General features: G+C 44.1%; 1 protein-coding gene across 1 annotated transcript in view; it reads right to left on the reverse strand.

Moving 5' to 3' along the window:
• ITGA9 (integrin subunit alpha 9) overlaps positions 1-24,622 on the reverse strand; it is a 295,468-nt gene that overhangs the window by 101,896 nt on the left and 168,950 nt on the right. The window contains exons 17-18 of the mRNA XM_039843320.1: positions 22,812-22,888; positions 792-942 (exon numbers count right to left, since the gene is read on the reverse strand). Of these exons, the coding sequence (XP_039699254.1) occupies positions 792-942; positions 22,812-22,888 (228 nt within the window). The remainder of the gene's footprint in view (positions 1-791; positions 943-22,811; positions 22,889-24,622) is intronic.

Here is a 24,622-nt window from a genome sequence, read left to right on the forward strand (position 1 = left end):
TTCAGACATCAAGGCACTGGAGTTTGAGGCTGTAGACATTATAAAAAGCTGCAAAAATCCCCATCAGAACAGTTGTCAACAATTAGAGCAACCACGGGGTAGAATGAGGTCTGCTTAAATCGCTTGCTCTTCCCGCTGTCTGCTGAGGAAGCCTGCTCTTTCTTCCCAAGGTGGTTGGTTCATTGAGGTGGATTACCCTGAGTCACGCTACTTAAACTTCAATTCATTCACATAAATTAATTCGCTCTAAAAAATCCACTCAACTCATGGAAATAATTTAATTTCCTCAATTCATTCAAATATGTCAGGGATAAATAAATACGCCAAAGCACAGGCTGATGTACATGACCCTCTAATAGAAAACATCGAGTGCATCACTGGTGATAACAACTGTAATAAACAGCAATCTGTCCTCATCTCTTATCTTGTTTTTCACAACTACTGACGTAAAACTGGAACTCTCCGGAACACGTGTGTGCTGGAGACAGTGATTATATTATCTCGGAGAAGGGGCCCTAAAACTGTAGGGAGAGGGTTTCACAAAAGAGAAGGGATAGGAGACAATGTAAGATACCAGTGCTACTCTGATGCTCTGCAGGTATTTACGGTTTCTTCTTTGGCTGTACCAACAGACTTTCTAAGTCCAGGAGGAAAAAAATTCGAAGAGTTCCAAATGACGCTCCACATAACAAAATAGTCTTTGCAGAATCACTGCATAGCCCAAGCTAAGATGAAAGTCAGCAAATGCACTAGATGGAACAAAAGCTCCCTTTTGGGGGTACCCTTCTTACCTTCTGCCACATGTTGATAAAGAAGAGCTCTCGGGAAACGTTGAAGGACACATTGGCATCATAGGCATCGTCCCCGAGGTTGGAGATGGAGATATTCAGGGAGATATTCTTCACAGCCCCCAAAGCTAGATATGGGGTTTTCTCATCAATGCTGCAATGCAAAATAAACAGCAATTAATGCCCTGAAGCTTTCAGCTTTCACTGATATAACATGAGCCATCACGAGGTAGCTGAGGGTAGCGGGCAGAAGCTCCACCAGAATTAGAACTGCAAGTTCCAAGAAGCCCATGAACCAGCCACGCGTCCTTGAGCAATCAGCTCCCATAAGCCTCAGTTTCTTCATCTAAGCACAGGAGGATTCACTAGGCTGGTCTGTGGCTCACATGAAATTCTGTACATCGAACTTAGAAAATTAGGACATTTCATAAGCTAGACACGGAATCTGGTGAGACGTTAATTCATTCAATTATTTTGAGCACCTCCTACCTGTTCATCGCTACTACTCTATGTGCTAGAGAAAGAGCAGATTAACAAAATAGAATTCTGTCTTCGTAGAGTCTTAGCTTCAAGGAGACAGAAATCACAGACACAAAGAAGTAAACACGCAGGTCAGACTGTGACGAGAACTATGGAGATAACATACAAAGGAGAGAGAGAGCCAGATCTGGAGGGAGAGAGTAGGTTGCAATTTTAAGTAGGGTGGTCAGGGAAGCCTCAATGATGAGGTGACCTCTTGGCAGAAACTTGAAGGAAGAAAGGGAATGAGATAAAAAGATATCTGGGAACAAGCAAAGGAAAAGTCATGCCTGGCATGTTCAAGGACTGGCAAGGAAGCCAGTGTGGCTGAGAGGAGTGAACGGGAAGGAGAGTGGAAGGAAATGGGCTTAGGGCGGTGACGGCAGTGGGAGCAAGCAGATCACGTAGTGCTTTGCTGGGCCGTCTGAAGGACCTTGGGTTGACTTTGAGATGGAGCCCCTGCCGGGCTCTGAGTGGAGGAGTTGTGTGACCTGACTTCTGTATTTAAAGGCTCACACTGGCTATGATGTGAATGGTCTGTGGAGTGCGTGGTCAGCGGGGAAGCAGGAAACCTGGTTAGGGAGCTCTTGCAATAATCCAGGTTTGACAGGATCGCCCACCAGACCATAGCAGAAGTTGTGGAGGGGAGAAGTGGTCATCCTCTGGATATGTTTCAAAGGTTATGCCAACAGATTTTGCCCGTGGATGGGATGAGGGGTGTTAGGGAAAGAGAGGGGTCAAGGATGGCTCCAGGGATTTTAGATTCAATAACTGGAAGGGAAAGACTGTGGGTATAGAAAGTTTAGCAGAGAAAATTCACGTACCTATTAGATTTTTAAGAAAAGATGTTGAGACAGTTGGATGCATCAGTCTGGAGTTGAAGGAGGGGGTCTGGGCTGGAAATATACATTTGAGGTGGACTAGATATGATCACTAGGGAATGTGTGTAGGTAGAGAAGAGGCCTCGCACTTAGAAGTTGAAGATGAGGAGGGGCCAGCAAAGGAGACTGAGAAAACAGAGTGAAAAGGGAGAAGGGAGGAAAACCAAGAGAGAGGGTATCTAAGTGGCCACAGAAGACATGTTTCAAGGAAGGAGCAATCGATTTTGTCAAACGTGAAAGACAGTTAAAAATAACCTGAAGAATTAGAACTGGCCATCGAAATTAGCCATCTGAAGGTCATTGGTGATCTCGATAAGAACTGCTTAAGTGGAGTGATAGGGATGAAAGCTTAATTGGAATTGGTTTAAAACTGTAGGAGGAGAATAAATAGAGAGTACAGTAAACTATTTAGAGGAGTTTTTCTGTAAAGGGGAAGAAAGAAACAGGATAGCTGCTAGTTTTAAACCAATTCCAATTAAGCGGGCTCAAGGGAATTTTTTTTCTAAGCTGGAAATTATCATAGCCTATTTGCATGATAATGAGAAAGATCTGTTAGAAAGAGAACAATTAATAATGACATGATAGGGGACAATTGCCGGATGGCCTGTTGAACAAGTGAGGGGCTGGCCTCAGCTGGTATGAGGTGAGAAGGTGGAGCATGTGGCACAGGTGCATTAGTAGATGGGTGTCAGAAACAAGCAGATGCCCCCTTGTGATTGCTTCCGGTCTGCAGTGAAACAGAGCTGGGTAATGACTGGAAAGGGAGAGGAGGAGGAGGTAAGGTTTTTTGTTTGTTTGTTAATTTATTTAGTTAAATTAGTTTCAAGTATACACTACATTGGTTAGACATCTATATAGTTCGTAAAACGATCTCCCCAATTGCTCCCTTCCTCCCCTAGCCCTCCACACCTAGCCATCATATTAATGCTAACTGCATTCGGAGGAGATAATGTTTGAGGGGTGAGGAAAAGGAGAGAAACGGCAGCCTAGGAGAGTCGGGGAGTCCATGGGCCATCCATGGGATGATACTGGGGATGAGTATGATCGTGAGGATGAGGATGACGATGATGATGATGCACATGAGATTAATGATTATTATGTGATGTGAGCTTTGGACACCGTACATTCACACTGGTGGCCAATCTCTGGCCAACCAGTTAATGGAAGATCTATTAAGCATATGAGAGTTTGTGTAATGGACAGTTAATATTTTTGGCCACTCAGCATCCTGATACCTTCCTGTTTGGGGGAAATCTCAAGATAAGTGAAAGGGGCACATCGAAGAAAGGGGGCGGGGCCTCCCCCTCCCCGCTCTTGGTTGCTAAAGTGTGGTCACCTAAGTGCAGTCATGTGATTTAAGAGTGGTCACAAGCCTCAGTGTGGTGAGCAGATGTGCCTAACTGGGGCCATGAACTCAGAGGGTTGTATAAAGACAGCAGGGCCCCCTGAGATCATCAGAGGTGGCTACAGAGGATGGCGAGCCCAGAGGTGGCACCCTGAGCTAAGCCTTGCCCTCCCTTGTGTCCTGTGATGATGATTCTCCAGCCTTCCTGCCAATGCTCTGAACGGGCCCATGTCCTTGCAATACATTCCTTTTCTGCTTAAATTAACCAGCGCATATTTGTTGTTGTTTGTAACCACTGGTATAGCTAACAGAGCATGAAAGGAAAGAGAACTAACCAAAATTTTAGTGGGCTATCATACTTTGAAGTACAGATTTTGGGGGGAGGGATCATCGCTACCCATCCAAGAAGAGAGGACCTCACTTTCCTGCATGCCTGGCGCATCAACAAGAATAACATGTGCGAGGAGAGATCTGATGGTCTTGTTTTTGGAAGCAAGAGCTCCAAGGATCCAAACAAGATGTGAAAAATTAACTTAGAGAAAAGTTTCGAATTCTTGAATGGCCTCCAATAACTCACTACCCTGACCTCAAGCTATTGTGGCAATTATTTATTATTGTTGGCCATTTTAATTTTAAACAATTGATGGGTTATTTCTGTCCTCCTGTTTGCTTTTGTAAGATTAAAGGAATAATCTTCAGGCCTTGAAGGAGTTATGAGAGAGCGAGCGAGCTAACCTCGCTTTATCTCAAGCCCTCACAAGTAGTCCCGTTGCCTCAGAGGTTATCCCTACTTTCTAAACGGAGTAGTAAGCAAGCTGAGAGACAGTATAGAAAAGCACAGAATCATGGGGCACGGGGCTGCCTCCTTATTCCAGTTTTGTTTTTCGTGATCAGCTTCTTTTTCTTGTATGTAAATGGCAGGGGATCAGGCCAGGGATGTCTAACCTTCTGCCAGCCCCCTAAGCTTAGGCCTTTGCCACTTAATCATGAAGCGAGGTCGTTCCTGGGGTTTCAAAGTCAAGTGATTAAAAAATGGCTCCGTGATTAAGGGAAGTCAGGCACCTTCCAGAACAAACTGTGAACTCAAACATTTTAAAACAAGAGGACTCAAAGCTGTTTTCACTCCTTCTTTACAGCTAAAAACCCATTTATAAAATAGAACCTCTCTGCTTTCAAAGCTATTCTTAGAAATGAAACCTAATGTCATTTGCCTGGTGCTGGGTACTTTCAAATATGTCGTCTTTCTGAAACCTTACAACACCACTAAAGGTTCATGATGTTAGTTCCATTTTTAGAGATGAGGAAATCGAGATGCAGAGAGATAAGGTGGCTGGCCAAGGAGTTGTAGTGGGCTGAGAACGCAGTGCCTCCTATACTGTTGAAGACCACCCCTCGCCATTGCAGCCCATGTTCCCCTTGCCTGTCATACCCTAGGAGGTCCTTTCTGACCTCCGTCTTGGGTGAAATAAATCTCCCCTTTATGAGCTCCCCCAGCCCCATGTGCTCCACCAAGGCTGCGATGACACATTTACTTGTGCAGCTATTTGCTTAAGGACTATCTTTCCCCTATTAAGATCTAAGCACCACGGGGCAAGGACCACTGTCTGGTTTTGCTTATCACTGAACTGCCCGTGACAGAGTTGTGCCTGGCACAAAGTAGGTGTTCAACAAACCCTTGTGGAATGAATGAACGTGCACGACACCTCCACAGCAGATCATCAGCTCAACCTTTGCATTTTATGGATGAAGAAGCTGAAACCCCCCTCAGAGGGGAACCCACTTTGATTGAGGTCACCCAGCTATGTAGGGGCTGAGTTGGAGCTAGTGCCAAACTTCCTTTGGCATAAAGGACGTCGGAGATACAGCTCTTACATAAACTCCATCTCAGTCGGGAAGGGCTTTGGCAAGAAACATCTTTTCATGACATCTGAAAAGAACAGGACTCCACGCAGGCCAACCTCTCTGACAGGACTGCCAAAAGAGTAAATGACCAGGCACAGGGTTTTTGTGCCAGACATTCCATGGGTACTTACTTATTTAGTAAAGAACGATCTTTCTAATTTTCAAGAAATTTTTTTCCCTGAAAAAGTTTTTCATTAATTCTAGTTTGCTTGTGCAGTCTTCTAAGTGGTTCACATTACTTTGTACACCAAGCACTCTGATGTACTTTTTTTTTATGAAAAACCTTATTAATAGTCAACATAAGAAACAAACCATACAGTTTCTGTAAAGCTTATCTTACCGCATACCTATAGCCTGCTGGAAATATACTGCTCATATGTTATCAAAAAGAACAACTATAACTGACCTAATATATCTTATAGCAGCTGTTTTTGAATATGTTGGGTTTATATCGAAGAGCAGCAACAATTCATTCGTACTTCAAATGTCAGCTGTTACTGCCACCATCTTCGAGGCTATGTGGTGCCTGAGGATCAGTGTGGAACTTGTCCTCTGACCTCGCTCATCCCCTTACATTAAGAGTGCATAGACCCTTTGAAGCGCCTTACTAAGGAAATGTAGTATATTCCCATGTCAATTATATGCTGAACCATTAAGTAAATTCTTTCCCTTCTACTATCATGGAAACAAACATTTTTTGTGAAGATGCTAAGAGAAGAAACTAAAGTAGCTTAATGGTGTTTAATAACTAGGTTCCTATGGAATCATTTTAGATCTTCCTTTAAGTCTTAAATATATAAACTGTGACTTTATTTAAATAATTTGTGATTATACCCTACCTTCCATAAAATATAATACTTGTATTTTCTTTTGCTGCTAGCTTAAATTTAGCCTGAGCAAAGGATACGAATATAGGAGTTAATCAAATGCATTCTAGTCAACTGTATTTGAGTTTTAAAAACTTCTTGTTATATCATTATTATTATACTTGCCAACCACAATTATACTGAATAATGATGACAACTAGGAGAATAATAGTAGGCAGCCAAATCTATCTATTTTTCCTTCCTGCCTTCCACCCTCCATCCTCCTTTCCATTCTCCCTCCTCCCTCCCTCCCTCCCTTCTTCCTTCTAGTCATTTATCTATCCATTCGTTACTTTAAAAAACTTAACTTAGGCGCCAGGGATACAGATCCTAGACCTTAAGGAGTTCACGGTCTAGTGGAGGAGACAAACATGAAGACACGATGTCAATGTGTGCTGAATGCTGACCCAGGGGGTGAGAAAGTATCCTTAAGCATCTTTGTGCTATGAGAGTACAAAGAAGGGATTCTGCAGGGGCAGTGGGGGGAGGAGAAGTATAACAGAAAGCGTTAGGCAAGGCATTACTAACTAAGGAGGTAAACCAGAAGTCCTACAATTAATGGGACGATAGTCCCATCAACAAAAATGTTGCTAAGAGTGATTGCACGTGAATGCACGTTTGTGTGCACACGCACAGGCAATTCCTAGTTTTTCCATTCATGAAAATTAAATTAAAAAGGACATTGTGAAGCAGATCAGTCTTCCATAGGAAAATGAGAAAATTGGGCGGGGGGGGGAGGGGCGGCATTCTTGAGTAAGGATTTAGCACTCAACCAATCACAGACATTCTCAACAATGTGTCATAAAAGCATTGACATAAATTATAGCCACTGTAATTTAAAACCATAAACAATGCTTCCTAGTCTTAAAAATGGGAAGACATCATAAAATCAGAAATGAAATTTGATAGCTGGATGGGGGCCCATTAGTCATCATTTTGCAGATAAAGGTCAAAGAGTTAACCACTTTCCCGTGGCTGCTCACCAGGCAGCCAGCCCTCTTGATTCCTGGTCCAGTGTCCCTCCCTCAGTTCCCATTGCTCTTAAAGTATAGCAGAATACAACGGAACAGTATAAAATTCACACAAAACCTATTTGGCTATAATAAGAGAAATGAAATTATGTTTGCTTCCGTAGCATTTAGAATATTTAGAATATCGGGAGGTGTCATCTCTTTACAAAAGCTTTCCAAAGTGCTTATTTTTCCTTTTGACGATTTTCCTTGAAATTGGCGCAGGCAACTCAGGATGGTTCCAGATGCCTTTAGCATCATCATTGGGCAACTTCCTCCTTGGTGCTTTGTTGACAAGTAACAAATTATTTTTCAACTATTAGTGCTTAAATTTACAAATATGAAAAAAACCCATAAAACCACAGTTACTCATCTGACATCTTCCCATGAGGGATGTGAACACAAAGTACCAAATAAACTGATTATGATGTGAAGTAAATACACCACGAAGCTGAGACAGCCATGCCGAAGGAACAGGTAGAGAACAAGGTGCAAGGGGAATTCAGGAGGAAGAAATCACTGTAGACTGAAGTTACCCTAAGAAGTTCCCAGAGAGGTAGGAATTGAGCCAAGTCTTAAAGAATGAGGAACATATGGGTGGACAAAGAAATGGGAAGTACATTCCAGGCAGAGAAAAATAAATAAACAACAGATAAAGGGATGGAGGTGACTCAGAAATAACAATAATGTGGAAAGGACCAAGAAAAGGACATCTTTAGCAGTAAGATGAGTGAGAGGCAAGTATGATATGTAGGATGCATCCAGATCCCCCATGAACCTTCAATGTCAGAATTTGGAGTTGATCCTCTAGGCCTTGTTAAGTGAACACTTAACCATGTTATCTTGAGTGACCCGTGCCGGTGTGTTGCAAGTACTTTGTTAATAAACAATAAGGCAGCAAAGTGAAAGTATTACAAAATGTAGTAGGCTAGTAGGCTACAGGTGGTTGTACCCCTGTCCCCTAGGGTCTCATCACTGTAGCCTGCAAGTGCTACGGTTCCATCTGCCAACATCCCCATCTTTTGCTGGAAGACTTTTTTCTGCAAGCCAAAGAATTAAGCCCCTGACAGCCAGTAGCAGCCCTCAACGAATGATGGATGGGAACTGGTGCATAATAACATTGGCTTCCTTGCCTAATGGATCAGACAACTCTGGAGTGCATGTTCTAGGTCTAGGCCTGTGCTGTCCAATATGGTAACCACTAGTCACGTGTGGCTTTTGAGTACTTGAAATGTGACAGGTCTGCATTAAGTGTAAAATGCACATCAGATTTCTAAGACTTAGCACAATACAATAAAAAAAGGATGTAAAAAAAAATCTCAATCATTGTTTTAATATTAAGTACATGTTTAAATGATTTTTTGCTATATTAAATAAAATTTATTTTATCAGTTTCACTTTGATTTTTCAGCCTGGCTACCAGAAAATTTTCTTTTCTCTTTTTTTTTTTTCCCAGAAAATTTTAAATTGCATACGTGGCTTGCACTGTATTTCTATTGGTCAGGACTCTTCTAGATTCTCAGTAAATTCTATGTATTTTACTTTTAACAATATAATATGGTTGATTTGTGATTAATATTCAATAGTACATATCTGCTCATGTTACTTGCAAAGTAGAGGTCTAGGGAAAATAAATTTGGGTAAAAAGTATTAAAAAAATAAAATTGAATATTTAGTTCCTAAAACTCACTTGCTTGCAAAATGCTGTAACAAATATTGTGAAATGTCAAAAAATGAAAAAGCATGCCACGTATGTGTTTTCCCCTCACAAAGTAGTTTTGAGTTTCACCAAAACCTGATGCTCAGAGCTGCACACTGTGCAGGTGAACCTCACTGGTTACAGGTGCTGTGGTCGGCAAGAGGAAGCAAGCCACACAGACCTGGCCAATAAGGAATGTCTTAGCCTGGGACTTGCAGGAGCCAACGGAGGCAGGTTTGAGAGCAAGCTGTTTATTTGGGAGATAGTCCCAGAAAACACCAGTAGGGGAGGGATAGAGTGAGACATGAAAGGACAGGCAACCGATAAAGGACTAGACATCAAGTCAGTCACCCCTGTGGGCACCTGAAGCTTTATCTTGGTGGGGAATTCCGGGAAATTCAGTTATCTCATCTGTGAGGTGAGGAAAGTATGTATGTGCTGATGGTCATCGGTTGAGGGCTGCTGTTGGAAAGGGAGGGCATGTATTCCCAGCACCTCCGGCCTGGTGGGCAGAATAGGCAGAGATGCAGTTACTGGAGCTGAAAGTCAGCCCCCCACACACAAGGGTAAAAGGGGTGTAGATAGCGCTGACAGTGCCTGCTGCCGGGTCCTTAGAATGGGAGATGCAGCTTTATGACAGGGAGAATGAGCCAGCCTGTGAGGCTTGTCACTGGCAGATCAGAACGATTAGTCCTGTTACCTCTGAATGTCTAAAAGGGACCCAAGGCCCTGGAGACACTCCACCGCACCACCCCCTGTGATCTACATCCTGTTCACTTTCCTTCCTTAGCAACTGTCACAAAGATCCATCTCAGGTGCCACAGTCTCCATTTCCACCGATGTTCCCAGCCCACTCAGGCCTCATAGCCCTGACAAATGTTGATGTGGGAGATCAAACGCACCCCGTGCCCAGGGCTCACCGCCAGTGGCTTCATGAGAAGCACTGTACTGGTTGTCTATGGCTGGCAACTGCTCTTAAAGATAGGCAAGTCAAGGCTTTGAAGGTTATTAGGTAATTTGATTACTGTCCCTGCCCTAACCCAGTGCACCTTAAGGTAAGACGCACAGGAGGGTACCCTTGTTAAATCTGAGGGGCACGTATTTCTGAGCTTCCCCACTGCGATTCATTTAGCGAGAATGACTAGAGTTCAATTTGGGAAGATACAGACAGCCGCAAACACTATTTCGGGGCCCGTCTCTGCAGGGCACGCATCTGTAAGCGCCTGCCCTCAGCTCCCCAACCTCGGCACAATAATGTTCACACCATTTTGTCCCCAAATGTTACGGTGTTTACTCCTCAGCCTCTGTTCACCTCTTCTGGCTAGGAGCTTTCACAGTCAGTCTTACTGCTGTGTCTGAGAGTTGTTCCAAAGTTCCCTGGCGTCATTACAGAAGCATTTACAAAAAGCCAAACTGGAGGCCTCCCCTCGGTGACCCAGCTGACTCCCCTTGACAGAAGATTAGTGATCTAGACCAAACAATATAAAAACCCATTCTCAAAACCCCAACATTTCTATGTCTCCAAAGAATAAAACTGCCAATATCAGCCTTTAGAAGTAGGATGCCCTCACCTAATTCTGTACGCTCTGAGCATTACGTACCCTGTTTTCAGAGTCTTAGTCCCTCTCTCTCGTCTTGCAATAAGCAGGAGAAGTTCTCCCTTTCCCAAGATGCAGTCATCTCACATGACAGAACTCTGGACAAGGAAAACTTGAAGTACAGCGAGAGACTACAAAGGAGTCAATTCTCATGGAACGTTCCAGTAAAAACTCCAAAATTTCTCTTTCCTAGAGGTTATAAAAAACTGTTTTGTTTTGCTGGCTCATTTTAGTTAGTGACTGCCTATTATTTCGGATTCTCAGCGGTCTCACTGATCAATTTATTTAGAATCCAAATACAAATTTTCACTGCTGTAAAAAAAAAAAAAAATCACTACAGTTTCCTGATTTATATTTATGGAAAATATGGCAAATATTTAGGGATATATTTTACTAACCAAGAATAACAAAAAAGGTATCTTTTTTTTAATAAAAAAAATATATATTTTTAAATGTTCTGTGGTTATCCTCCTGGCCCCACATAAACCCAGGCCTCAGGCAACCTCCTGTGGTTGACAGCTCCGCCCTGAGCCACCTGCTCTAGACCATCAGATGTTCTCATGCTGATTTGCTCAGGACCCTCTTGTCTCACACCTTACACCTAGTTCAGTACTCAGGGTCACATCTAAGACTGGCCTGCTTCTCCAGTGTCCCCACCCGACCTCTGCCACCACCCAGCTTCTCCCACTGTCCTGCCTTTGGCTTCCCTGGACACATATCCCTGTCATGCAGCCGGGCTTCAGCTGGATCTCTGCCTTGTCCCAGACTGCCTGACAGTATCTATGTGGACATTTGTCTACGTTCAGACACACTTAAAAAAAAATCTAAACAGCAATAGTCTACATTAATTAATTGATGCTTTTGTTTTAAACCCACAACTTTAAGTAGCTTAAATACTCATATTGTTTATATCCTGAAATACTGCATAAACCAATACTACTATCATTGAACTGTAAGGATGGATATAGGTTTCAGCTTTTTCCAACGGTGGGTCATTAGACCATGTAGTTTGAGATGTGCTTCACATGTCACCCTGCTTTATAAATCCTTCCTAATCATGCAAGATAGACCCATATGGTTATTAATTCCAGATAGAGATCATGAGACACCTCTGTAAGGCACATCAATTGAAGTTTATAGGGGGTCAGGGAAATGATTCTTGGAACTGAATTTCTGGTTGGAAAACCACTTCCATGGAGCCAGAAATGCCTCTATCTCCTTCATATGTACCCACCTGGCCAGTTTCATGCTCCAAAGCATTTACTAAGGTGATCTGAGCCAAAATAGTGGTTTCCCTAGCAACATTCAGATCATCAATGTAAACATGTATTACTTTAAAAAAGTAATATACTATATCCTCACTGACTTCACTACCATTCACTGGGCCCTAGCTCTGGCTCATTTAATAACTCGTGCAGTGATAGAATCAGTATTTGCTTCGAAGGCCATCCTCTTTGTAACGAGGCAAACATGAGAAGCCAGAGGGCCCTCCCTGTCCCTCCGAGCAGCTTAGGCTCCCTCCCCCTGCCCCATCTGTTTAACTGTGAAAAGAACTGCTGGTTCCCAGCTAACAGAGGAATTCAAATCCTCATCAGCCTTTGCTTTAGGAGTAGTTTCCGGAATCACTAAATCTTAGGACATCTGGAACAAATCAGGGAGGTTCACTCACTGTAACAACTGGATTAAAGACAAAGAATACTTTGGAGGGCAGAGGAATTCCCAAGATCTGAGGGCTGCTCAGAGTTCTGACATCATAAGACAGGGATGGTGTGCAGTGATGTACGACTTGACCCAGCAATGGCACGGTACCACCCTATGCGACACATAAACCACCCATTCGACTCAGCCACTGCACCCTCGAAATGCAAGAAGCTGATCCGCATTTCACCATTGTGGCCATAATTTCTCCCTGCTTCTAGTTCAAGAACCAAATGGGGTACACAAACGGTCACAGACAATAACACGTACAGAAATTACAAGCCTCCCCGGATTTGGGACCATTTTTTTTTTTCTGCGAGGTGAGTTAGCCACAGGGGCAAGGGGAAGGCAGCTGTTCCACCTGGGTCCTCTGGACCTCTGCACGTCTTGAACGTGGACACAAGAATACAACACCACGCGCTGCATTTCAACCACCACGAAGTTGCCACCTTCACCGCCGTGCCCACCCAGCTTCTCTGCTTTGGGCTTGAAACCATTTTCTTGAGCTCATCGAAACTGCGATGGATGGTTACCTGTGTCTTTAATAAATAATAAACGAAGAACGAAGAATGAATATTTACTTTATAATCAGCGTACTGAAGACACTGAGAGCCACGGCGTCAGGGAAACGTGACGACGACCTTATAATGAAGTCCCAGTTCTGGATATTATAATAAAACTCTTTTGTCTGTTCTAGTAATCAGAGCAAAATATTTGTTTCTCCAACATGTATCTTTTCCCAGAGTCAGAAAACTTCTAGAACAGGGTTTTTAAACTTGTTTTTTTGTGCCACCAGAAACTCCTGGCAGTCTAGTGACATGAATGGACCTGCTTCTAGCTCAAGAGCTAAATGTTTCTAAATGCATAAAATGAAAAACAGGATTACAAAGAAACCATTTACATAAAATACAATGATAATTACAGGTAAAAATGTGTGGTTTTGTAATATGTGTTCTTTTTTAGACAACATTAAATAATAAGAGTTGGTGGCGGATCTAATAACTTTGAAGTCGAGATGAATGTAAATGATATTTTGAGATCTCTGCAACGCTGTAACTTGATATGAAAATGTCAGCGATTTCTACGTGTGACAGTCACAGGTCCTGCTACTATTACTGTGCCTTGTTATCTACATTCGGAATTGAATAAAATGCTAAATTTCAGTTTGAAGTCAGTGAAGATAGAGATGTGATGTTTTCCTATCCAAGTACACAGACCCCATAAATTCTATGCAGAGGACCGAGGTTAGGGACCTCTGTTCTGTGGGAAGCCAAGAGGGAGAGACAGATGTAATGATGGCAAGGAGAGGCCATGCAGAGTGGGGGGGGGCCGGTGTGCTCAGCCTCTGACACTAGGAAGAAAGGTAAGAATGTCATTTCTGAAAAGTGTATAAGAAGATATTTGTAACTGCTGTTGACTTCATTCGCCCCCATTCCACCATCCCAGGACTAACAATAAGCCATCTTTAAAACTGGGGAGGCTGGGCAGGGAGGTACAAAAATGAGAATCTTCTCCTCTTTGGCTTAGGAGGTTAAATTTTTGGTGTACTTCCACACCAGAAAAAAAAAAAAAAAGAGAGAGAAATTTAAAATTTGTCTTTTATTTTTTCTCAATGAGATATAACTGTTGAGTAAAACGATGGCATTCATCTCTTGTTCAAGTCTCATTACACGGAAAACACTCTCAAAAAAGAGCCCAGTGCTTCGGGTGATTACTCCGCCCGAATATCCTCTATCGCATGTTCCCTTACTGTCAAGGACTGTAACTGCTTTCAGTTCCCCACCAGTGAGGACATTTTGCAGCGAAAGCCATCTTTCACAAGGGTGCCCCTCTCTTTTTATCTCTTGTGTTTGAATAATCCTTTTTAAATAACAAAGTCCCAGGGAAGAAGCAACCAAAAGTCATCCTACCAGACACAAGTCCCACTCGCCACCTGAAGGGACCTCCTATATACATCGCTCCACAGGCCTGGATTTTAAAAAGCCCCAAACCCCTCCAACTACATGCAGGCAGATAAAGAGCTCACCATCAACTGTTTCTCTCCATTAATATCTGATTAATACAATGAATTTGAAATTCACAGTCCTAAAAAAGAATGAGACTGCCTGACCAGGAGATGGAACGAGCAAATAAAATGTGAGATCTAAATTGTACAGTGTCTCGGGTAGGGTCCCCTGGAATCAGTCTCTGACAAGGATTCAGATGTTTTGTCAAGGGATGCCATGAGGAGCAGGAGTGAGGGGAGGGGGACAGGGCAGGAAGGAGCTGTGCAAGGCTGCGATCTAGGGTAGAGTCGGCCTTGGCTTGATTCACACCAGGGCTCCAGAGCACAAACCATGGCATGGAATCACCAGCACTTGAGACAAGGGAACTGGCTTTTTTTGTACCCCAGATCAGTCAGTCATTGGTTGAGGGGTGTCCCAGGGAGGGTGTAACCTCCTAGGCCAGGGGACCCCAATGAGATGAGGGCCATTCTCCAGATCAGAGGTGGAGCAGCTGGGAACCCTCAGGAGCCAACAATGAAGACAGTTGGGAGCATGGCACCTGCACAGTACAGGATTCTGGGTGTGGTGCCAATAGCATCCACCCAGCCTTGTCATTTTTGGATCAAGATCTCCTAGAATGAAGTCAGGGAAGAAGGCTCCTAAAATCTAAAAGTTTTTAACATAGTATCTTGCCTCTTGCTGCAGTAATAATGAACTGTGATTTATGGCCAGTCCATGGCCTATCACCTTTGGCTCTGGGGACGAGGGGCCAGTGACCTCTGGGGACAAAGCCAAAAAACCATCCCTCCTCAGCCACAGTTGTCTTTGGTTTTCCATCTGTGGAGAGCAGCGGGGCCATTTTCCAATTTGCCCCAGGTAATATTAAGTGGCTCAGAACAAATTCTGGAAAGGTGCTAATGAGAGGTTGTGTGCAAGACAACAAGAAAAATCTGTGTGGGGGAAGATTTCAGAAAACCAGACAACTGTGCAATTGTGTGACTAAAGGCTGCGGGATGGGCAAGAGACCAACAACAGTGTCATACGGCATAAACTGCAAAAATCTTAGCAGAGAAACACATGGCTCCTCGTCTGCTCTCGATTTGAGAGAAGCGAGGGATCTAGTTGCCTCATTCTCTCGTTAGGTCCTTTTCTCAGACTCAATGTCCAGTAAGAAGGAAGGTAACAGCCATGTCATTTTACCCTGCTGGAGAGATGCTTACACGTAAAACCCCCAATGGTTGGTTCCCTATTTTTGGAAGCCATGGAAAATACTACCAAATAAAATTTTATGAGGTACACCCGTGGGGTAGACCCAGACTCCCCAGGTCTCTTGGGAGAGAGGCCAGCTATGAGCAGGTTCCCAGCCTCTTCTATGGTTGCCATGGTTACTCCTTAGCCTGCCTTCCATGCTCCTCTGAGGATACCCCCATCCTTTCACCATCCAGATGGAAAATCTCCATCCGTGCCTGCTCAGCAGGAGGAGGGCCACCTTTGAAATCCATTATTTGTTGGGATAGATTTCTGCTGCTAATGTGTGGTGGGGCCCTGAAAAGGAAGCGACCCCACCCCCCGCCTTTGAGTCTGCCCAGCAAAGAAAAACGGTCAGTTGCTCAGGTGATGGTTTGCTGTCCCCGGCCTCACACTAAGGCTGGTGGGCCGCTTAGGAAACTGTAAGTCAGATCCTCCCTGAGATAGGAAGGAATTTTCTAAAGTCATTTCCACCGGTTAGCAGCGTGTCACAGTAGGATCAAGAGACAGGCCAGGCTCCCCAAACTGCCACAGAGGCCATGGGTGGAACACTGGACCTGGACACCTCTCAGGTGATTCTCTTGCCACTGCCACTTAGCTTTCTTTTTCACCTCAGAGAAGTGTCTCAAATCCCAGCCTACCAACCTCCTATTCTGCACCTGATACACCATGGCTCCAGGCACACACATGAAAACCACCAACCACAAAGAACCTGTGAGCTGGGCTTGTTTCTATTCTGTCTGAGTTACTTTGTAGGACCTCGGAGGGGGTGTCTCAGAGTCACCATCTGTGCTTACCCACCCCCCACCCCCAGTTGCGTTGGAGCCAGGGCTCCAAAGAAACGCAGCTGCATGGCCCAGCTCCACCCAGGTCCCTCCCAGGATGATGGACAGGTCAGAGGTCTTATCCTCTCTGCCTGGGAAGTGCCGTGGACACATCCCTCACCTGCTTTTGCTGCTGTCCTCAGGAAAAAGGGATCAAAGCTCCCAGCCCTGTATTTGGCTCATGGGCTTGCTCTAAAGCCAAATGCCCCCTCAGCATGTGAGCAACAAGTGGTTATACGTGGTAAAGGAGGGGGAAAAGAACAAGATGCAGACAAATGTAATTGGAAATAAAGTCACCATAGTAATAGAGACTGTTGAGTGCAAACATTTTCATGCAAAACATGAGAAGAAAGCATTCCCAGGAAGTTAATGGGAAGAAGTCTTGGTATAAGGCTCTTGCTAGAAATTCCAGAATTAATTCATCAACCGAGATTCTTTGAGAAAGTGGGTGCAGCAGACAGTGCACACGCCCTGCCACCCTCCTCAGACTGTTTTGAGTGCTCTTGCTGACTTCTAGCTGCCAGCGTCTGCATCTGTGTATGTAAGGGACTTTTTCCAGAACCGGATAAGGCTGCTATCTGTCATAAGCTGGAAGTGCCAGAGAATTAACTGTCCCTACTCACCCAACCCCAGAGTAGCCCTCACTCAATGACTCAGTAATTGGTGTACAAACACGCTGGCTCCTTCACCCCTCAGATGCAATAATTTTGAGGTGTGTTTTCTACCATTCCCCAGCCTCTCTCTACAGGATGAAACCCCAGGAATCCATTGTGGAAGGTGGATGTGATGGGCTCACTGATAGCCTCTCCCTATTCACATCCTTTGTCATGTGACATTGCAGGTCCTCCCATCAGGAAGTAGAATTTATTTCCCCATCTTTTGAATCTAGTTGGCCTTGTGACTTTGCTTTGCCCAATAGAATATGGCAAGTGACAATATACCAGTTCTGCAACTAGGCTTCATGAGGCCTTATATACTGCTGTTCTAGTGTTTGGACCCCTGCTATACTATAAGAATAAGCCTGGACTAGCCTGCTAAAGGATGAGAGACCACGTGGAGGACAGCAGAGGAACCTCGGCCGACAACAAGCCAATCATCACAAACAGAGGCACTGAGCCAACCTGAATTTGGCTGCAGAACCATGAGGGAGCCCAGGAAGACCAGAAGACCCGAGCAGCTGAGCCCAAGATGAACAGCTGACCCACAGAACCAGGAGCTAAATAGCCAGTGGTTGCTCTCAGGCATAAAGTTTTGGGATGATTTGTTACACAGCGATAAGTAGCTGATATACTAGTGTTATGGTGCACCCTTATTGGCAGCCTTCCCTGTGTACTTCTTTACTTCCCTACCTTTGTTTTCTGTACTTCTCAAGTAACTTATTTATACTCAAATCTTTCTTTCAGGGTCAGCTTCTGGGAGAACTCAAACTCAGACTGGAGTGCTTCTTCTTTGTGCTTCTAAGGGATTCCTTAGATTCCGATTATTATAGGTATCATAGTGAATTATAATTACTGTTTTCATGTGTGTTTCCCCTGCTAGACCAAGAACATCATGTACAGTAGTTTGTCCCTATTTATTCCCACCAAGCCTGGTACATCCATAGAAAGTGCTTCATCAATATTTGTCAGATAAATGAACATATCAGAACTGTGTCACTTCTTGTCAGGTGAGTAGAACCTAGGCACTCAGGAAGGGTACTGTACCATTCAACACCTCTTCCAGTGTGTAGATGTCTCTTTGCTTGACTTACTCTACTGATCCCCTTCCCAGGGGCCTACATCACACCCTCTGCCGAGATAACCCCACAGAAGACCTCCCACATGTGTTCCCGAAATGTGGGAGAGACACCTTCTGTCTCCTCTTAGGGGACCCACATCGGAGCACTTGTTCCGAGAAAGGAGAAGAGGATGAGCAATCCATCTCCCATTCAGAATTCTAGTCACTGGGGCATTTTACCTTTCTTTCAAGGATATGCCATTAAAATCCAGTCCTGTTTCCAAAACAGCAACTACAAAAGCTGCTGCTCCCAGTCAACAACCTTAGTTTGCATTTTTCCCCCCAGATCTGGGGCAGAAAGTGAAGGAAGAAAAAATAAATCACGTGGCTAATAATCTGTTAAGGGCAAAAGTTTTCCAAGTTTCTCATCAGCTCCTACTCACCTTCCATCCTAATACTAATACTACCACTAATACTACCAATACTACCAATACTACTAATACTAATACTAAGATTGTCACATTTGAGGAAACTCTTGATATACCAGCCCCACAAGCTCACAGTCCAATCTGAGACCCTCCAAGGAGAGAAAAATCTAACCTACATGGATTACGAATGTGATGACTCAACGCAACGACTGCCATTGACCCAGGAGGACAGGCGGCATCCTAACAGGATGTCTCCTAACAGGAGACATCTCCGGGGAGAAAATCTGTTGAGCAGGGCCTCCCAGGTCAGACAGTACATGAGGGAGCATGAGTGGGGTGGACAGAAGCCACATCTTTGATAAGGAATTGTTTTTTACCCATCTACCTCCTTTCCAAACTGGGGCTTCTCCCCCAAGGTCCCCAGCCTTGGTACTTCTGGTCCAGAACTAGCCAATATCAGACCACAATAGCAACTGAGATCCATGTGCAGGGAGAGAGCAGGATACAGCGGGACATTTCCAGCTTTAATTTCGCCCCTGTCATCACGAGCCCTTGAGCAAATAACCTGGTCTCCCTGAGCCTCTGCATCCTCCCCACCAAAAAGAGGGTAATTATTTACTTCTCGGTATCACTGAGAGGATTAAATGAAATAATAATGCGAGCTCTCATCTACTGAGTGTTTACTACATACCAAGCACTTTTGGAAGCACTTAAGTTTGTTATAATTCACTAAATATTCAAAATAACTTGATATGGTGTTGCTCTTATTTCTCCCATTTTACAGATGAGGAAACGGAGGCACAGAGATGTTAAGAAGCTTGCCCAAGTTTGCACAGCTGGTAAGACACTAAAGTAAGTTCACGTATACTGAGGACTCTACAGTGTACCTAGTGCTTGTAGGTGCTCAATAAACAGGGGTCTCTCCCCCTTCGTAAAACAAGACAACTTTACCTCTACCCTGCGCTGTGCAGTTGATGATTCTGGCCACTTTGCCATTTCTGAAAAGGAGAACAATTTGTTTCAAACTCTAAATAGCTCTCTGGGTGCAATGATCCTCCTCTCAAAGGCTGGCCTTTCACAGACGGAGCTACCCATCTCCCAGCCAAGAGTTTTGGGAAATTCACTTAACACCCCCAACCCCAGACCACAATAATAGCATTAGTAAGGCTACAACCATACGACCATTCATTTTATGTGACCACTAGACGGTTCTTCTAACGTCATAAATATTCTACCATGTCTTTTCACCTCCCTTAAGAGTTCTTTCATTATCGGCGTTGGCTAGCCAGAAGGCACTGAAATGTTCCACTGATCTCCTATGGGATGCATCAAAAAAACCTTTTTTTTAGCTCAACTGCCATAGTCTATATTTCTTTTTCTTTATCCTAATCACGTGTGATGTATTCTTAGGTAGAGTATTCAGACAGACAAAACAAAACAGAGTTGCATCATTTTACAAATGGAATTTTCAGTCTTGTTTAATAGAAACTATCGAAATAGCTTCATCCCTATTCCTGGACCTTTTTGGGAACGGCATGTTTTGGAACTAGGCTCAAGACCATTAAAGACTATGGACTTTTAATTGAAGAGTTGGTTGTTTTAAGAGACAATAGGCCTGCCAGAATTCATGCTCTCTGGAGAGAAAAATAAAAACATCCATGAGTCCCAGTCACAGAGAGCATTTCCTGGCTCGATCCCTGGCCACTCTGGGTGACCCAATCACTCCCAGATGTCTTTCCTTCTGTCTTCTTAAGACAAAGCCTCCTCAGTCTGGTGGAAACTCAGCTGCTTCCATCCACAACACCTTGTCCTGAAGTCTACCCAGTCACTGGAGGGATCTTTCCCTGTTACCCCTGTGCTTCAATTGTTCAGTACAGTGAGTCACCGCTAACAAGACAGTGCGAAGGCAGGGATTTTATTCAAATTGCCTGTGTGAAGGCGCCATGGTAGAGATCAACACCTCTCGTAAGTTTAGCCCTGTCAAGGGTGCTCCTGCACGGGGACAAAAGGTGTCTGCTCCACGGACCTGAGCCAGCAACGTAGGAACAGAGATGGATGGAGAAAGTAGCTGACTCAAAACTCCAGCTGGAACTGACTTTCACTGGGCGGAAGAGAGGACCAAATGACTCATACCATTTTCTCATTCATATTCTCCCTCCCTTCCTCCCTCCTTCTCTCTCTCTCATCTCTCACTATGTTCTCCTGACCACCTCCCTCACTCTGGACCCTGCAGATCTTCCCAGGAATCCTGCTCTCCACAGCTCCATTGTTCTACTCACATTGTCCCTCTGCCCAGAATGCCTGGATCCTACTTATTGCCCCTCTTCTTGGAAGCTGCTCCATGGCCCTGTAATGACTCATCCATCTCTTAAAGCACTGAACCAATGGGATCACCATCACCCAGTTGCCCCCTCCCACTCACACCACACACACTGGGAGAGCAGCCTGGTGCCCAGTATTTCCTTGACTCGAACAAGGAGGGAATGTACATCCCAGCCCAGGCAATAATGAACTAGGAGAATTAAATTACCACAGCAGCTCCCTTCTGGTTCAAGTCACTGAGCCCTTGTTAACCAAATTCAAACCTTGGCTTCCACTAGTAGTTTACTGACTGTGCCTTCTACTCTGTGCCTGGCTCTAGTCAGACATCTGGGGAAATCCAATGTAACAGAAACCACAGGTTTGTTTTTGCGTCTCTACTAATTCAATTATCAAGTAACATTTCTCTGGTGCTCCTTTGGGGACAGCTTTGGGCCCAAGAGTATAATGAAGGTTTAATGGGAAATTCTGAGAGAACAGAGGGCCACCTTGAAAATAACTCATCCTAAGGAGAGGCTCAGAGCTTTGGTCCAAAGACCCTGCTTCTGAGATTGAGAGAATCTCCTCACCTAGTCTCTAGCTCTTATGTCTGAGTTCCAGGAGGATGAAATTCCAAGAAAGGCTGAAACAGCCCCCAAAACTATAGCAGCAAGAGAATGTTTTCCCATCATGTAAAATTATCTACAATTCAGAACAAATTCCCAACATCTACAATCTGCCTCAAGATAAAACAAATCCACGTATTTTTGTTTCATGTTACTTTTTTTTTCCTAAAACACTTTTTGGAAGACCTCTTTGAAACTAAAAGTAATGACCTGATAATTTATGAACCTTCTTTGGAATTGGTTTCTCTAATAATCCCAGGAGGTCCTTCTTACTAACGTTAAAAAATTCCAATATCCATTTCATCAGTTTGAAGTAACTGTCTAAGCTTGGCAAAACATTCGCGACTTTAATCTACCTCTCTTGTCCTAAGTAAAACTAATGCTAATTAATATTTAAGTGGTTTGGAGGGAATATTTATGTGTGCGTGGGAGGGATGACATCACCTTTCCTCCAATAAATGCAAGACAAAACAGAAAAAGAATCTTAGTATTACTTTCTTTTGATGAATAATAGATTATTTATCATCGTAAGTAAGAGTGTCCTAGTGGAGTCACTGGTTCATGAGGAGATGTTTCTTTCATTCCACCCAAACTTTTTTTTACAGTTATAAATAAGGGACATAGTATAGCATTTTAGAGAATACCTATCAAAACGAGTGACTGTTTTGGAGAAATGGCAATAACAATCACATGGAGGGGCTTTCTGGCCCCAAGGCTAAAACAATCTTTCAGGAAGAATTGCCTCGAAAGGAAGCCGTTCTCTGAAATGCGGCGAAGTGATGCAGGGCTGGCACCTTCATCCTGAAAGAAAGCTGAAATAAAAGGCTGGCGAAGAGGAAGCAAGAGGCCTCTGTGCGGTCCACCTTTAGCCTGGGAGATTCATGGACTGTGGGAGGAAATCCTGAAGCAACAGAGACTGCCCACGCGCTTGGATCAGGCAGCCCCTCCTCCCCGCTCCTGCCACAGAACTATCGCTTGCTGTTAAAGCAGACGCCACTGTTCAGTGTGGAAAAAATAAAAAGAACCTTTATGTAATGATCACTCCGACCAGATGAATTGTCCCAAACAGTTAAATGTTGGCAACTACATATGGTTCAACTTAATACGGCGAGTAAACATAAAACACGCAAATACAGAAATTAGAAATATCGGTTAAACTGTGAAATATGTGGAATTGCAAATAGAACAAAAACCAAACTATCCCCTCAAAATAATAGCTGTTGTTAAAATTACTGTATAATATACATTTTTTTTAAGCCACAAAATATCATTGTAACCCACCGACTCTTTGGTGGAGAAACCTGTACATTCAGGCTTTGGGCCTGGAGTCAAGACAAACGAGCTTTTCAGAACAATGTCGTGAAAGGGGAACTGACTTACCTAGACAGCAACAGCTGACCTTGAAGCTGCAGGTCAGCGGCACAGTCTTCGGAACGGCAATTCCTTTCAAAAACAGTCTGCGAGAGAGACACGACAGGACGGTCAGAACAGGATTTAATGGCAAATGAGTGAACAACAGCTAAACACTTTCTTCTAAACCAAGAGAATTCTCTCGTGAGCCTTTCAAACCGTCTACTCCCTGGCATGGTGAGGGGTCCTCCTCAGGCTCCGAGGAGACCCCAAATCAATGGTTGTCTTGCCTGCAGAGTGAATGCCTTACCTGATTCATTTCTCAGTCTGCTGAAGAGCTTCCTCAAGGAGTTTTTCAAGAAGGTTACATGACAGGTGTCCTTTCCATCTTTGTCTGAGAATATCTTTAATGCTCTCAGATGTGAGTGAATAAAAATCCAGTTGAGTAAAGAATTCTTAGATTGTAGTCTGGTTATTCTCTTCTGTTTGCTGTCTTGGGGAGGCAGAAACTCTATAACTGAGATGGGTTCTGCCTGAGCAATGGGATCATATCATAATTTTTAGTTCCAAAGAGAAAGTCAAAGGCAATCAGACTGTGAGGCTGAGGGACCACAACGAGGCTGGAGGAATACTTTCCTGTGTCTTGGTGGGGCAGCTGGTAGTGAACAAGGACACATGTCCTTTTTGTAACCAAGATTGGGCTTTGACAGCCAAAGCCCCACCCACTGCTGGAGCCTAAAGTTCGGCATGCCAAATCTGACAACTTTCCAGAGGGCCTGGCGTGTGCCTGAGTCCGGCCTATCTGTGGGGGTTGGCTGGAGAACCAGACACAGTGTTTTGGGAGCAATTATAGTTTTCTCCTCTCTGTAGTGCATGGTGGGCTTGTCAGTCTCTCCCTCAAACTGGTGTCAACCTCTTTGAGGTCTCCCATCTACGGACAGAAGGCTCCCCATGTTCCAGACTGATGGACCCTTCACAACTGTGACATGGCTCTGCTGGTTTCAGTGGGATTTAAGAGAAAAGAGCCTATTGTCATTTTTTAGTTGTGTTATTCACTATTAAACTCCTTCATCATCCCTGCTCATGTTTGTGAGCCTGCCCCACCCACAAACATGGTTCCAGGGGATTTGTCCCCTCCACCCTCCACAGACAGCCTCTCAGACATGGACTCCAGCAAACTCGCTGGCCCATGGACAGTCTAGACCCAACCAGACAGAGTAATTTGCCTACGGAAATTCATATTCCTGTGTCACATTTCCAAAAGAATAAAGTATCCCAGCCAATATTCCCTGCCTTGACTGTGGGGGGAAAAACTCACAAAAGTCTTGGGCAACAAGAAGAAATTCTTGTGTTCTTTTAGACACTGGGGCAAGAAGAACACCAAATTTCTAGGAGATTTCCATCTGAGACACTTGTGCTTTATTTGCCAGGGAGAAAACAGGAAGTGGACGTGAGGACCAGGTGAATATCTCAGGTGAGGGAAGGAGGTCTTTTGAATTAAAATTGAGGTAAAAACACCAACAGTGGCTTTACCACCAAGTCAGTGAAATGTAAACCGAAGGTCCCTCTAATGTGCCCCTCCTGAGGACCTGAACCTAACTTTGTATTCATAACTTCACTTTTTTTCTTTTTTTCTTCAAGATCATCTTTCCTCCCAAATTGTATAAGCTTCAGGCCCCACAAAACCCAGCCCTGCGCCTGGTGACAGGCTCCTCCTTCCATGTGTCTTTCCCATTTCACAGGCAGGAGAGAAAGTCTGACTTCCCCACCTTTGGGGTGGGGTGGGAGGCTGTAAGCAGATGAGAACTGAGGAAGAGGATGTAAATCCATTTGTGTCATAC

Source organism: Pteropus medius, unplaced genomic scaffold (assembly GCF_902729225.1).
Source record: "Pteropus medius unplaced genomic scaffold, Ma_sr-lr_union100, whole genome shotgun sequence".
NCBI lineage: Eukaryota > Metazoa > Chordata > Mammalia > Chiroptera > Pteropodidae > Pteropus > Pteropus medius.